The sequence below is a fragment of the Eurosta solidaginis genome, chromosome 3 (genome assembly GCF_040869045.1).
Source record: "Eurosta solidaginis isolate ZX-2024a chromosome 3, ASM4086904v1, whole genome shotgun sequence".
In the NCBI taxonomy this organism is placed as follows: Eukaryota; Metazoa; Arthropoda; class Insecta; order Diptera; family Tephritidae; genus Eurosta; species Eurosta solidaginis.
This window is the reverse complement of record NC_090321.1, coordinates 264,171,718-264,188,073: the sequence shown is the minus strand read 5'-3', so window position 1 is coordinate 264,188,073 and position 16,356 is coordinate 264,171,718. Positions and strand designations below refer to the sequence as shown.

The 16,356-nt window shown below is 40.9% G+C and overlaps 1 protein-coding gene across 3 annotated transcripts in view; it reads right to left on the bottom strand.

Annotated features, from left to right (window-relative positions):
• magu (SPARC related modular calcium binding-like protein magu) overlaps positions 1-16,356 on the bottom strand; it is a 78,698-nt gene that overhangs the window by 44,534 nt on the left and 17,808 nt on the right. For 2 of the 3 annotated variants that reach the window (XM_067776252.1, XM_067776254.1), the window contains exon 3: positions 801-1,405. In XM_067776252.1, coding sequence (XP_067632353.1) covers positions 801-899 — 99 coding nt within the window. In that variant the 5' untranslated portion in view covers positions 900-1,405. Of the gene's footprint in view, positions 1-800; positions 1,406-7,644; positions 7,771-16,356 lie in introns of those variants that run through there. The other variant, XM_067776253.1, reaches the window with a different exon arrangement.

The following is a 16,356-nucleotide window of genomic DNA, read 5'->3' as shown; positions in this document are numbered from 1 at the left end:
GAATTGTCCATAAAAAAGAGATTATCTAATGTTTACATGCGCAATGCGCAATCTTCTTGTGTGATTTGTGATGTGAGTGAATATGGTGAGATGAAATGTTCTTTGTATGCACTATAAATGTTGACAATTTTCTGGGGTAGGAGTAACACTATTAAGGCTTTACCATTTACTTAGGCAACAATTTATTTCAGAAAAGGAAACGCTATAAGCCCCACGCCCTTTTAAAATACTCATTAACACCTTTCGTTTGATACCCATATTTTACAAACGCATTATAGAGTCACCCCAGGTCCACCTTTATCGCGATATCCCTAAATGACGTCCACCCATAGAACTATGGCCTACTCCCTCTTAAAATACTCTTTAATACCTTCCATTTGATACACATGTCATGCAAACACATTCCAGGGTTACCCTCGGTTCATTTTCCTATATGGTTATTTTCCCTTATGTTGTCACCATAGCTCTCAACTGAGTATGTAATGTTCGGTTACACCCGAACTTAACCTTCCTTACTTGTTATTTTTGGGCTATGGAACCGACCACTGTGCAATCCTTCGAATCTTCGATCAACTTGGCTTGCTTATCTGTTCACCAAATCATGATTGGAGTTTATGTGAGAAACAACAATATATTGAAAATGGAAGGTAAAATACCTAGATCAGCTATCGAGTTGCTCATCAATACTCTTTGCAACACCTCGATGAGTACCCGGCTCTTCTGTTTTGTACATCACTAACTAGTACGCACATAGAGCTAGTTTATCATAAATTTGTATTTGAATAATGCGTTTCACTTACCGTCAATTCATGTTGTTCACGCCTGGCAGGTACATTTGCAGTTAATCCCAACTCTGCCACCGCACAAAGACAAACAACTATAAAACTGCTAATGTACATAATTTACGGACTTGTCGCGATCGCGATGCAGATATTTAACAACAAATCAAAAAGAAAAACACCAAAGAATACAATCGCACACACAAGATACCAGCGCTTTTCAAATTAACTACCTGCCGGTGAAGAAATGCGGCAAAAAACCAAAAAAAAAAAATTTACAAAAAAATTATATAGTGTAATAAAAAGCCCAGTTAAAACAAGTTCGTGATCGCACTACACTGCGAATGCAACAAAAAGGCCGAAATACCGAAACCGAATTTGCCGCCTGCTGCCAATATGTTGAAGCATTCCAAAGCTTTATGCGTTTGTGTTAATGTATGTATGTGTGTGTTTGTGTGTGTGGTATGCACTTTTAAGCTGTCAAATGCTCGTAGAACAGTCAAATGTATTTCTTGGCCATATATAAATTTATGTTCGTTGATGCAAACGGCGTTCGGTCGATTGGATGATCGGTGGGTTGTTGAGCAGGACAGACACTCTTCCTACTGGTTCATGTTCACTTTAGCCTAAAATGAAAAAAAAATGTATTTGAAAAATTTATGTTTTTTTCTTTTGTTCTTAAAAAATACAATATTTTATCTACACAACATCATCATACATATTATTTCCAATTGCTGTTTTTATGTATGGGTCCCTTTTTCGCTCTTATTTGGAATCCAAATCAATAAATAAAGTTTTGGTTGTAAAGATGGAGATTGGGGCTATTGGCGAGCTTTGGGCAATTTTGGTCGTATTGCTTTTGTTTAGGTATATTTTTTAAAATAATTTGTTAAAAATAAACGATTGTGAGCACACAAAGAAATCTATTTGTACTATGGCACTATTGTGAATATTTGCACTGCATTAGTGGCAGTTGCTATTGTATGCTAGATGGCAGCGCAAGCTGTAAATTTTAATTGATTGCCGGCAGTTGCTATTATACGCTATATGGCAGCGCAAGCTGTAAATTAATAGAACAGCTGATTTCTGCTGATATTTGATAAGCGACTTTTAGATTGGTTACGCAAGATGCACACGGTTGCTGCTCGTCTTATACTAATAAAAATTAATATGTGTGTGTGCATAACTTATAGGGGCGTATAGGCGTTCAAAGTGCTCAACCGATCTTGATCCTGTTTCCCAGTTACTTATGATTTCCCCAGTATGTGCCTTTGGGAGTCCATGGAAGGGCTCTGGATCGCAGAATGCTGCTAACGGGTTAATTATACTTACTTAACCCTAACACCATAGTAGTAACCATACCCATATCCATAAACATCTCCAATGTGATCGATTAATGGTGCCTTAACCTAAAAATCGTGAAAATTTCATAAAAATGAAGAAAACGCAAATAATTACAAACATATTCAACTAAAACTAAGTCTCTTAGTCATAACGTATCCAAAACAATGAATAAAATTTAGAAAAGGTATTAAATTCATCAACTCAAATATTTTTAGGTTATGGATATGGCGAGAAACCAAAAACCAATTGGTCGGCTATGGTATGGTTATGGCTTAGCGTTATGGTATGGCACCATTAATAGATTACATTGATTTCCATAAGGTATGTTCGATCAGCTGGTTTATCTGGTTATGGTTATATGGTTATAAGTCACCATTAATTGGCCCTTAATGCACCCTGTTTGGCTAGGTAGTCTGACTGTTTATTACCTTCATGTCCCTGATGTCCGCGAACCCATTCTAACAAAATCTTGTTTTTGGCTCCCATATCATTTAGGACTTCAATGCATTCATCCACTAGCTAAGAAATAATTGTGTAAGACTGCAAGGCTCGTAAGGCTGTCTGCATGTCTGATATAATGATGATACTCCTGAGGAAAAATAGTGGAGTTGTGGGTTAGCATCTCATTCGTATCGATTTCTTGAAGCTCGCCCCATGTATGCCAGCGCCCGTTTTCCGTCATCAAATGTTGAGCCATAGGTGAACCACACCTCTGAGTTAGGATCAGAACATGTATATCCTATTTCCCAAAGAATTTTGTCCGCGATGGACCTCTCCAAATTTCGTGAGATTCTGAGCGTAGGATCCATTACATCACGTAGTTGCAACACGGGGCTTCATATGATTTGTTTAGTACTTCAATTGCCCTGTCAGGCTTCCGCTCTTGAGCACAGTTATATTTTGAAGTCTTAGTGCATCGAGTGTTGCGTCTTGCTCCATTAAAATATAGAAAGGACGTATTCTCACTAAGGCACTAAGTGCATCAGCAGGGGACGTAATCTTTGGACACGTTATGCCAATACAAACTAGTTCATGCAGTTTGCTTAGTTATGTTATTGCTGTTCTTTTTGCGTGGTCTTCGCAAGCATAGGTGACTATGGCTCCGCAAAAGTATTAAGTGTCCAGTGTACTATTTTGGGAGATAGACTACAGGTTTTGCTATAGAGTCCATGCGAAAAAAGCTCTTGTTGATTTATTTAAGGTAGCATCTAGATTAGAATTATACATGAAGTTTATGTCCAGTGTAATCCCCAGGTTGTTGTTGTTGTTGTTGTTGTTGTTGTTGTAGCGATAAGGTTGCTCCCCGAAGGCTTTGAGGAGTGTTATCGATGCGATGGTCCTTTGCCGGATACATATCCGGTACGTTCCGGTACCACAGCACCATTAAGGTGCTAGCCCGACCATCTCGGGAACAATTTATGTGGCCACATTAACCCTCAGGCCATTCCCTCCCTCCCCACCCACAAGTTCCATGAGGAGCTTGGGGTCGCCAGAGCCTCGTCTGTTAGTGAAACAGGATTCGCCGCGGATAGGTGAGGTATACAATTGGGTTTGGAGAAGCTATATATTACGCTGGCAACCTGAAGGGTTGCGCTACACAGCCCCTTGAATATGGTATTTTAGTCGCCTCTTACGACAGGCATACCTACCGCGGGTATATTCTGATCCCTTAACCCGCTGGGGTGTCATCACCAGGTATTTTGCTTCTATTGATAATTGGATTATTCTGTTCTATTCTGGAATGCCTGGTTTTGTTCTGAGGGTAAAAGGTACTAGAAAAGTTTTGGTTTAGACAGTCCTTTGGTATCACACCACCCTTCTTTGCGCAGGACTTGTTGCATGCTTGTTGGTTATAGATTACTAAGTGATCTGCATAATCTTGTGTGTCACTGGATTTCAGTGACTGAAGGAGGTCATCTATGACTAGGGTCCGAAGAGAGGAGAGAGTACACCCGCTTGAGGGCATCCCCTAGAGGCCATAGTTGACTCAAACAAACAAATATTCAAAGCAGCCATCCAATATTTCGAGCAGTGGTTCTATATATGATGGAAAGCGAGTGGGAGTGGAAATGGTATTTGGTGTAAGAGAGCGAGTGGAAATAGGAAACTCAGATAGAGGCATTGGATGAAGTTCAAGAATATGAATATTAAATGAAGTACGAGATAAGTGAAGACAAAACAACAAACCCACATAGAAGGTCAAACGACTAAAATTACGGACTTTTACCTGCCTCAGTCAGTCACACAAATCGATCAGTAAAATCCACCCTCGGTTCTGAATGAGCACACAGCACATGCACATAACTAAATATACACAAGCATAAATTTTGACAATACCTGTTCATGTACCTACGAACTATAAATACAGGACAAACGACAACAACAGATCAGAACGAAAATCGACACTGATGATGGCACAACACCGAAACCGGTTTGTCTCGAAACTAATTTTGACAAGGGATGACGGAAAATCGTTCAAATATATATCATTTATCCGCCCTGTCGGAAAATCAACAATGCAAAATAAATTAGTGAAGACGATTTTTTTTGCAACGAATATCCAAGAATTGCTGCTATCCCAAGCATTTCTGATATGGAAGCTATTAACCTGCAATTAAAAGCCTTAGTTTGTTAAGTTATTTTACTCTTGCCTAAAAAACACCATCTTCCTTATACAAGCCTACGCCCCATTTTGGTGGCAATGGCGGGTAGGAGACTAGGCGCGGACCAGTTCGACTTTCAGAAAGCTGAATCTAATGTTGCTGCGGTGAAACTGCTAAAACAAATAGCAACAGAAACCGGGAGGGTACAAGCGCTAGAAAATTATTAGACTAGCTGAATAAATACAAGAAGGCAGCACGTATTCATGCCGTAGGGCAAAGGTTACCCAACCATTCCTTCGTCTTTCCTTCCAGGATATTGTAGGAAACGTGAACAAGAAGAAGAATTAGGAGAATATGGGGGTTTCTCACCCTCAGCCAGGTGGAATGACATGCTGGAATTACCGCGAATGCTGTTTATATCATCAGGGATGAAATGCGACCGACTACAGTTAAGGGTAAACCAGGATGTGCAGCGGGCAGCAGCAAGAACAGAGACGGTTATTCTCATAAAAAGGAGGGTTTCAGCCATCAAAATGATCATGTGCAAATTCTATTACTCACTAAATTGCGTATTTTTCTTAAGTATGAATACCTAAGGCTCTTGATCAGAGCACTAACGGGACCAACGCTGGACTATGTTGTAGCCTGCGTACTTCGTTACTCGCCATCGCCATCACGTAGAAGTCGGTAAATCTTTCGAAGAACTTTTCTCGCGAAAATTTCCAAAGCAGCCTTATCTGATTGAAAGTAGGTGTTGTTAGTGTTCAACAGAAATCCTTCTCATCAATATCCACGTTCTGATCCTAACTCAGAAGTATGGTTCACGTATGGCTCAACATTTGATGACGGAAAACGGGCGCTGACATACATGGGGCGAGCTTCAAGAAATCGATACCAATGAGATGCTAACCCACAGCCCCACTATTTTTCCTCAGGAGTATCATCATTATATCAGACGTGCAGACAGCCTTACGAGCCTTGCAGTCTTACACAATTACTTCTTAGCTAGTGGATGAATGCATTGGAGTCCTAAATGATATGAGAGCCAAAAACAAGATTTTGTTAGGATATGTTCCCTGGCATCAGGGACATGAAGGTAATAACACAAAGCATAGGCACACGAGATAACTTTTCTGAAGATAGCCAGAGATCTTTTACGTAGGAGCCGACGAGATGTAGGCATCACCGAAAAAAAATCATTGCTTGAACAAACAAAATGTGCAATCTACCTGAGCCTACCGATAAACGCGCATTTCTATGTTATATAGGTACAAACAAGTAGAGGACAATCAGCATAATTATGATGGTCGTAAGCCAATCAAGGTGATTTTCATCTGTTTTTAACTGCGGCGTAGGCAAACTTTGGTTTTAATATTAAAGTGACTATATTCCGTAAAATATTTGTTGGAAAAGGCGAGTCAGGTTAGGTTTTGTTGAACTTGTCGGTCCGTGGAGACCTCATATTGACTGAATGAGTTGGTAGTTTTAATAAAAGTTTGTTTAACAATGAAGCTGAAAACCCCTATTCAAAATCGGGACTTATACAGTAGAATCGCGAAAAATTAACCAAAATGTTCCAAGGGTAGTTTACTTTTCCGAAATATTAACTCTTCAAGCGGTTTTCAAATTTTAAAAAATGCAGTGATAAACATAGTTTTTGGGATATAACACATTGAATTTATTTAAATGACTTACTTTTAATCAGAGCATAAACTTAGATTTCATTTGTACTGGCTGATTTCGAGTTCACAGAACATACATATTAATTTATTCACATTGTAAAAATCGACGTGCCATACGAAAAGTAACACTTTAAAATTTGTATACAAGGAAATCCTATGATATATGTATATGTACTTATTAATTTGTAAGAGCTGGTTTAAAGAAGCAGTCGAGAATTGTTTGTTTTGTTTTTTTTGTGTAATAGCTTTTGACAATTTTCGCCCGCATATTAAGAAGATCTGATATCTGATATTGTTCAAATAACACTTTATCAAGGTATTGATGCATCCATTTGCATCCGAAAAACTCACTTTCTGTTGTTGCATATCTTGCTCTATAGCTGATTCCTCGTTATCATTGTCGGACACTTTGGCAATCTTCGTCATCTTCCGTAATTTGAACGTCGTTCCAATTTTTAATGCCGTCAATGCTGACGTAAACACCACCTACCTTTGAAAATAACACAGAAACGAGCCGGACCCGTGCGCATCTTGCGCAACCAATATAAAGGCTCTTATCAAATATCAACAGAAATCAGCTGCCATCTGGCGTATGAGAGCAAATGCCGGTAATACAGTGCAAATATTCACAATAGTTCTATAGTACAAAAAGATTTCTTTGTGTGCTCACAATCGTTTATTTTTAGCAATTTTAATAAAATATAGCTAAGCAAAAGCACTACGACCAAAATTGCCCAAGGCTCGCTAATAGCCTGAATCTCCAACTTTACAACCAAAACTTTATTTATAGATTTGGATTCCAACTAAGAGCGAAAAAGGGAGCCGTAAATAAGCTCAGCAATTAGAAATAATATATATGATAGGGGAATACCCGCACTTGTTTTATTGCCAAACAAACGGTTGAATTTGAAAAAAGCTCAGAAAAGTTAACCAATAGTTAAATTTTTAGAGCGCTACGTGGACGCTCAACCTCGGTCAACTTAGCCGAGCGTTTAACTTTCTCGAGAGTTAACTTTTTCGCGATTCTACTATAAAATAGCTCCGTCCGCTTGACAAATTTAGAAACTTTCTAGGATCTAGAAACTTTCTAGGATCTATGCCACTCGCTGCTTCGAGATCTGTCAGCTGAATCACTCCTAATAGCGGCGACAAAACTATTATAGAGAGTTAAGTAAAGAATATTAAAAAAATGTTCTCACTTTGCTAAAAATAAGTAATCATTAATATTTTCTTTACCTATTTACTATTTTATAAGAACTCGTGAGCACTTTCGTTTGATTTAATCACTTCAATTATTATTAAACTTAAATATAATTTTATGTTATCTTTCAATTAAGCGATAATAAATATGCACGCGCACATCGTCAAGTTTAAATCACAACTAAATGAGAGAGTCAGTTAACCAATTCATCGATCCAACGGCTGTTAGGGGCCAACCTTGGCTGACTGGCGGGCGACCATAGAGCAACAACTAAGCACGACCACGAACTCAGGTGAGGTGGCTGGTTATCTGTTAGATATGCATACATGTATTTACACATATATACATACATTTGTATACTCAAACATATTTATATGCACATATACATAAATAAGTGCATATGCTTATAACAATGTGCGGTGCATAAAACACCAACACTCAACTACCAACAAAAGCCGGCATCACTTTGTCCAAAGCCTGACAAACAAATACCGTTCTGCTCAGAGAAAAATACTAGTTTATAACTGAAATATTTTGTCTATGATCGAACTAGTTCAAAAACGACCACACTTTCACCACTACCAACAATCATCATATATATAAAAGGAGCAAAAGCTGAGTAAGCAGAATCAGTTTGTTTTGAACACGCTATCAGTTGCGAAGTATAAGTTTAATTGTGAAGTACTTTCAAAGCAGCCTAATAAAGACCATTTTGTAATACAGAACATTGGAGTGTTTTATTTAACAGTTTAGCGATACGAACGTAAGCAGAAGTTTGCAAATAAGCGGAGTTCAATTCACTACAATATTATTTCTAATTGCTGTTTTTATGTACGGGTCCCTTTTTCGCTCTTATTTGGAATCCAAATCTATAAATAAAGTTTTGGTTTTAAAGTTGGAGATTCGGGTTATTAGCGAGCTTGGGCAATTTTGATCGTAGTGCTTTTGTTTAGCTATATTTTATTAAATGCTGATGGTCCTTTCCCGGATATAGGTCCGGTACGTTGCGGTAACAAAGCACCATTAAGGTACTAGCCCGACCATCTCGGGAACAATTTATATGACCACATTAAACCTTCAAGGCCATACCTCTCTCCCCACCCCCTAGTTCCATGAGGAGCTTGGGGTCGCCAGAGCCTCGTCTGTTAATGAAACACGATTCGCTGGGGTAGGTGAGGTTGACAATTGGTTTGGAGAAGCTATATATTGCACTGGCAACTCCTTGAGAGGGTTGCGATACACAACCCCTTGAATCCCCCGCAGGGTGTGGTATTATCATCAACCATTTGCTTAGGCGGTTCGATGAGGATCATTCAAACTTACGGCGTATGCAGATGACGTTTCAGTCATCATAAACAGCAGATAACTTAGGGCATGTGCATAACAGGAGCCCTGAAAACTACCCCGATAGCAGTATTGCATGCCATTCTGCACATCCCACATGCACACCTCATGGTCAAAAATAGCTGAATACATACCGTACGATCATAGCAGTATTGCGGCATCGAATATAGGGCGTACGGGCTACATGGTCCCATGCCTGAGCTTGGAAAGAGATCTTGGGGCTACAATAGAGCAGGAGGGTTGGCGTATTGAAAATGGCAGAAGATCCTTTACATCTGCATACCGATGGATCGAAATGAGTAGATCGTACAGACTGCTAGATCACTACAGTGTCCTTTAGGCGATAGTTATAGCCGTGAAGAAAGCAGCTGAAATGCTAGAGGATAAAATACTATTAACACCGGCTCACCGAGCCGCCGGTTATTTGAATATCGACTCATCAGTGACCAATCTGACACCAAAATAATTTTGGCCCATTGATTTAATCAAACTATTTTATGATTAGGATTGTCTGGCTCCCGGCCATAGTGGTATCCCAGGCAACTGTCTTAGGCTGCACCAGTACAATGGATCCATATGAAGATAGCCGTAGGGGTTTCGGTATTTCGCTGGCCACCTGTGATCTGCCCCTGCATATGTGGGCCTCGAGTCAGCTCAGCAAGCGTTGGGCGGACACCACCTCTTGCAGGGTACCAAGATACTTCTGGCCGGAAGTGGATGGCAAGAGGTCTGTCGAAATGATTGGGCTCACTAAGGCTCATCTATCAATGAACATTGAGGTTTTGACAGGGCACTGTCCAATGGGAATTCGGTCGCCGGAGGATTTATCCAAGTTTGAGATCTGTCTCATCAGAGACTATAACTTTGTAACGATTCTCTAAGTAGATAAAGCTACGTCATCGTTATTTTATGTTGTATCACAATGTACCTTCATGTTGTCCAAGTGAGCTTCCCCTACCAAGGCAGCTACCAGCTAATCTAACGGTGAAGAGCTAGGCTCTTATCTTGAACTGGCGTTTTAGTGAGCCACCGCTCATCTTATTATACGGACTAATTACAACACTACTTGATCGTGTGGGTGTGTGTTTCACTCAAATAACATCAACATGCATGGCATTGACTGGATTTGTCGAGATTTCGTTCAGATACGCAAGAGCTTGACCCCTATCTACGAAGTTGTGCCAGGGTAACATGGGTTTCTTATGTGTTGTGAATACGCACATATTTAGGCATTCACCAGACGGGAGCTAACAAAGGAGTTGCGAGACTCCTTGTGAAAATTTTTTCATCGTTTCGATCAAAGAGATGCCCCCTTATATACCAACGAGGCATTCTGTGTCATTGCGGCAAAATAATCGTATACTTTGTTTGCAGACAGTTTAAGGCCTGCGGTCTATTTGTCTTGATGTTGAATAAATATTGTGACGAATATTAGCATCACTAAGCGATACTAAGCAGCCACTCATATGTACGTAAACAGCCGGCGTAGTACTCACAAATAAACATGCATATAGCTGCAAACTACAAATATACATGTATATGGTTGGTAACCAAGCATGAAGTTCACGAAATTACTAGACCTTAGGAGAAATTGAGGACGGAGGAAACCGAGAGTATAAAAGCAGCGCAAGTTGAGGTCTGACTAATAAGTTTTGATTTAAGCACGCTATTGGTTGTGAAGTATAAGTGTTATTGTGAAGTACTTTCAAAGTAGTCTAATAAATACCATTTTGCATTAGTGAATGTAAGGCGCGATTGTAAGGTGCATTAGTGAATATTGGAGTTATTTATTCAACAGTTTAGCGATTCGAACGTTAGCAGTAGGTTTGGAATAAGCGGAATTTCCCTAAATTCGTTACAATATTATGAACTACGGTAACATTGCGGGCAACTCTCTCAAGGATCACTCGGTCTGAATGGATTCAAGAGTGCAGGTTATTAGTATTTCGAAGTTCCCCCTTCACTCTGGACATCGATTCCATGTTATAACCAATTTTGCTAAAACTGCATGAAGAATGACAAGATGGAAATCATTAGATCACTACATGCCTACTGTACACCTTTTGTAAGGCCAAAATTACCTTAGTGCCGACTTCCATGGATCTCCGGAGGTGTCATTAAAGGTCAGGGTCAGCCTGATCCGAAATTATATCGTCGCAAATAAGCGACTCACTAAATAGTTGAATCTGACGTCACTATTACGTCACTAACCCTGGAGTTGTTTAATATGTGCAAATTACTATCTTAACTCACACTCAAGTTGCAACTGTAGTAGCTTCAGGGCATCTTAGAATGTCGTATTCTTTATAAAAAAAGTTCAATCGGTTGCAAGTTACATATCTCGCTTAAAACCTCTGTAGGACGTGCTATAATTGTACGCCGTGATCGCCATAGAAGTATCTTATTGAATGCTCACGCAGTTCTTAGTGCGGCTAACGCACTGAAAAAGCTACGCAGCGTCATCTTTTTCAAGATGGGAAGAGCAGTACAGCAACCACTTGCACTTCCAATCCAAAGCAGGGGCAGGCACACGGAAGGTCAATAAGGAGACTGAGCTCACTACAAGTTGCGTTTATGATAGCACTCCGCTCTAGGTAGCCAAGTTTTCACGGCAGGCATCTCTTACTCCTGATATATTCTTTCCCTAATACTCTGGAAACACGTTGTAGGTCTTCTGGACTCACACTAGTTGCAACTTTATTTACAACTAGTGGGCTTGTCTGCAGGGATATTGCACTAACGCATTAGTGTAAGTAATTTTTCATATAAAGTCCCATACATATCCAAGGTTGTGTATGTGTGTATGTCGTTATGTATAAACACAATAAAGAATGCGATTGAGCAGCGCTACAACAACAAAAGTGAAGCCCAACGTCTTCGCCAGACAAAGAGGCAGACAGGCATGTCGCCACACTGTCTGCCAGGTTCACCATATATCTTATCTTGAGAATAACCATAACAACAACAAAGACCCAAGAAGTTAACAATATAAAGAACATGCGATTCGCCAGGCAACCAACCAGCAAGCTAGCCGACCAGCCGGCAGACACTACATAAATTTAACACAACAATAAGAACAGCAACAACAACAAACTGCGCAACAAGCATAACAATAATAACAAAAAAAACATGTAAAAATAATAAAACAGTCAACGAGTACGCCACCCCAGCCACCTCACCAACAAGCAAGCCTTCCAACACTCTAGCCATTTGTTTAACCATTCTACTAGCAACGGAACGATCAGTGGTAATCGCAACATGCCACAGCATAAAGCATAAAGAACAGCAACAACAACAATAAAAAAAAACAAATGATACAACAATAATACATACAAATGCTAAAAATAATGACTTTGGTTGTACGTTGGCCGGCAGGCTGACTGGATGGCTAGCAACACAACAGGAGCAGCAGAAGCAATCAGCGGGGGAATACATACATATGTACCCATATAAACGTATGTATATGTAAGTGTGCAAGTATGTATGTATGCGCAAGGAGATACAACGCTACTTCAACGTACTACCAATTCAACCAGCCAGCTGCCTTATGACCAGCCATTGTCGGCCTGAGAATTATGTATGGATGTGCTATGATGGCTTGTTGGCGGCAACCTGTGGTGTGAAACAAAACCCAAGCCAAGTACTTTAAAATTTATCTTTTTTGTATCTTTGAAGTGGGTCCCCCATTCAAAGCAGTGAAATGCACAATGATCTTCATCGCAATGACTTCAGCGGTTTAGTCGTCGTTCTGATCGTTTAACGTCCAGCATACAAAAATCAGCGAAAACCAAAACAAAATCAAACGAAAAACAGGCAGAAAAAATTTTAAAACTGTTATGAAAATTCGGTTTAAACCGTAAATTATATACCCAATTGTATACCCAAAATTTTTGTACATTATGGGTGCCGGGTCCTCAACGAACCACTTGCTATCTCTGGTGAACTTAAGTAAGAGTGAAAGATCCAGCTTTCCAACCTCTGCCAGACAGTCGAAAAAACATGCGCTCAGAAATCTGAGTCGTCCTGTTTGCATTCCGGGATATCGGCTAGGAGGCATCGGATAAATCGACACCCCTTCCTCCTCATGCTGACAGTTTCTGCAGAGGGAGCTTTTTGGTATGCGACACCGTCGGAGCATGGGTGCAGTAGCGCATGTGATGACACCCGTAAATACTCTCACTGCATATTTGTTTAGCTTGAGAAGGAAGCTAGTTCCTTTTTTATCCAAACATGGCCATAAAAACTTTGAAACCTTGAAACCATCCCGTTTGATCCACAGCAAGTCTGCGCCAATCTGTGCACCGCACAGGAGACTTATGCACGCAAGCGAGGCTCGACACCTCCATGCGATATCCGACTTTATCACGTTGGATTCTAAAGCTTTTAAGGCGACCTGGTTATATAGAAGGCTTATCAATCTTCCAACTCTCGCAAGTCGTAGAGAAATGCTAGGCGTATTATTTATGGCTTAACTACTGAATGAACTGATTTCTAGCCCTTTCTTTTGAACGAAGTAAACTTCAATGTCCCATCACGAGCGTCAAGACATTACAAACCTCTTCTTTTGAGGCAGTGCAGAACTAATTTCGAATTAAATGAACCTTTTTGGTGTTTGTGTCATGATTTTAACTTTCATTCGAACTCGTTTTATATAACAGATTCACTTTTTACTATAAAGAAAACTGTCCTATCCTGTCTTAACTCGTAACAAAATAATAAAAAAATAAATAAAAATAAATCTTTATATAAAATGTTCACTTATTAAACTATGTAGTATATGTATTATTTCCAACTGTTATGTATAATACTCAGCTGACGATATTTATTCTGTAGCTGAGCAGTTTTAGATCTCAACGCTTAACAAACCTCCGCCTATCAACAACTCGGCAAAAAGAAAATCCGTGCGTCATGCGGATGCGCCCCTCGTGTCGGTTGGGCGGGTTTTGGAGGGTATTTATCCGTTGGGTTTATTATTATTATTATTCCAGTTCCATTTTCGAGCCGTCTGTGTAGATCGTAATGCTCCCAGCAGCGGTCTTCCTCCCATTGTGATTTCGTTAAATCATCCCCTTGTCATGTCATCTAATATCGTTACGTGCCCGTAGTCGGTTGATTTTCACCTATTAAATTTTTTTAGTCGTAGAGCCCCTTTCACGGCCAATCCCAGCATGAACATTTGTAGAGGCATCAGGTGAAAAATTACGTTCAATCCTTCCTGAGGTGCGCTGCTCACGGAGACTGGCACAACCACGCTTCCCAAGGCAGCCGGTTCTATGTACCGGAGCGACTCGGGGATTTTTCCCGAACAAAGGCTGTCATTTCAGTGTAACCCCATTGTCATCCTTCCAGCAGATCTTTGCAGCGGGACTGGGTCATATTCTCTTGCTCCGGGAAGGTATCGAACCCAATCCGAGGCATGCACCTGATCCCGGTACACAGAAACGGTTTTGCTACTTTTGCCGGAAAATAATCTTTTTAGGACGGTCCCACTCTCGTCAGTGTGTTACGTGTAACGGATAGTTATACCGGACGGGATGTTCTGGGCTATACTCCGAAACCCGTCGTCCTCGTAACTTTCAAAAATGTTTGTGGCATCTTGCTGTTCACGCCCAAGGGCGTTCCGTAGACTGCGCCTTAACGCTTTTGCGACATCTTCACAATGCAGTTCTTGCCTTGTACACTGCCACTTTCATAGATGTTGTGGTCTCAGCGACGGGAATCCCACGAGGGGTTTCATCGCGCCATGCCGCCAAGCCGCACACCCAACTACACCGGGTACTCCAATGCTCAGGCGTAGTCTACCGTCACTTACCCACAGAATACTGCAGTTAAACTGTAATGGGTTAAATGGGAAAATGACGGAGATAGTTGATTTTATGAAGCGACACAACAACCGTATTGCTGCAATCCAAGAGACTAAACTCATGCCAAGATCTGCTTTGCAGACCTGCTCTGGGTATAACGTCCACAGAAAAGGTCGCGAGAGTCGAAATTGAGGCGGTCTCGCATTTATCACCTACTACAGATTGCAATATAATGTATTTGCTCCCGACATCGGCCGTAGGAACAGTGTCCTGGAACGCCAAGGCATATCTGTCCGGTCAGGCGATGCAAATTTAGACATCACAAGATCTACATCCCTCCTGTCACCTTTTGCCCTAGTGGATACTGCCCTAATGTCAGTGCACTACTCATTGGCGATAATTGCATTATCTTAGGCAATTTCAATGCCCACGACGATATGTGGCATTCTAGCCTAGAGGCGGACAGCAGGGGCGAGATGTTGGCGGACCAAATAGAAGAAACGACGTTCTGCACGATAAACGGAGACGCACCCACTCGTATGGCAGGAAGCTGTCACATTTTGCCAGATATCGCAACCACGAGCTCAGGACTCGTAAACTGCGTTAACTGACAGCCGACGATAACATTGGCATCCGACCCATACAACTTTCGCTCGAGCGTTCTGCGGACTCTTAAAAAAGGAAAGTGGGAAGATTACAAAACTTATACTGAAAATAGTTTTGCTGCATTGCCTACTCCGACTGATGCTCGTCAAAGGGAGCGTCAAGCTCCTTATGGATCTAAAGGATGGGAGGGCGGTATGGCCTAGAAGGTTTCATGTGGTCATACCAAATCTTTCCCGTGATGGTCGGTGAATTGATGCTTGTTACCGGAACTTACTGGATCTGCATCAGGCAAAGGACCACCTACATCGATAACACTCCCAAGGCCTTCGCGGAGTTTCCGTATCGCTACAACAACAACAAGGTTGCAGACGCCATCGCTCATGCTAAACCATCTAAGCAGCAGGCCTAGACGGCATCGCCATGCCAATGCTTAAAAAACTAGACAAAGAGGGATTTAATTATCTAGCGCCTGTCTTCAAACTGTCCCTGTCCACCTTCGTCACACCCGAAAAATGGAAAATGGTGGTTCCGATATTAAAGCCTGGGAAAGAATCTTATAATCCGAAATCTCTCCTATCGCCAGTAACCAAGAGACTTGAAGCAATTCTGCTTTCTTATTTCATTGCAAATTTGCGTCTTGACAATCATCAGCATGGTTTTCGAAAACTACATATCACTACCACTGCACTAAACGCCAATAACACGCAGTAATATTGCGGATTAAATCAAAAACCCTACCACAGGACAGTATTCGTTGCGCTAGATCTATCAAAAGCTTTTGATACGGTCAACCATGGCACGTTACTGCAAGACATGGGGGAAGGGTCAGCAGGCATCGGTGCAATTTAGAAACGAAACACCAAAACCAAGAAGAATTAAACAAGGGGTGCCACAGGTTGGTGTCCTATCCCCCCTTCTGTTTAACTTCTACATATCAAAGCTACCTTCGCCACCAGAAGGAGTTACTATCCTTTCCTACGCCGATGACTGCAC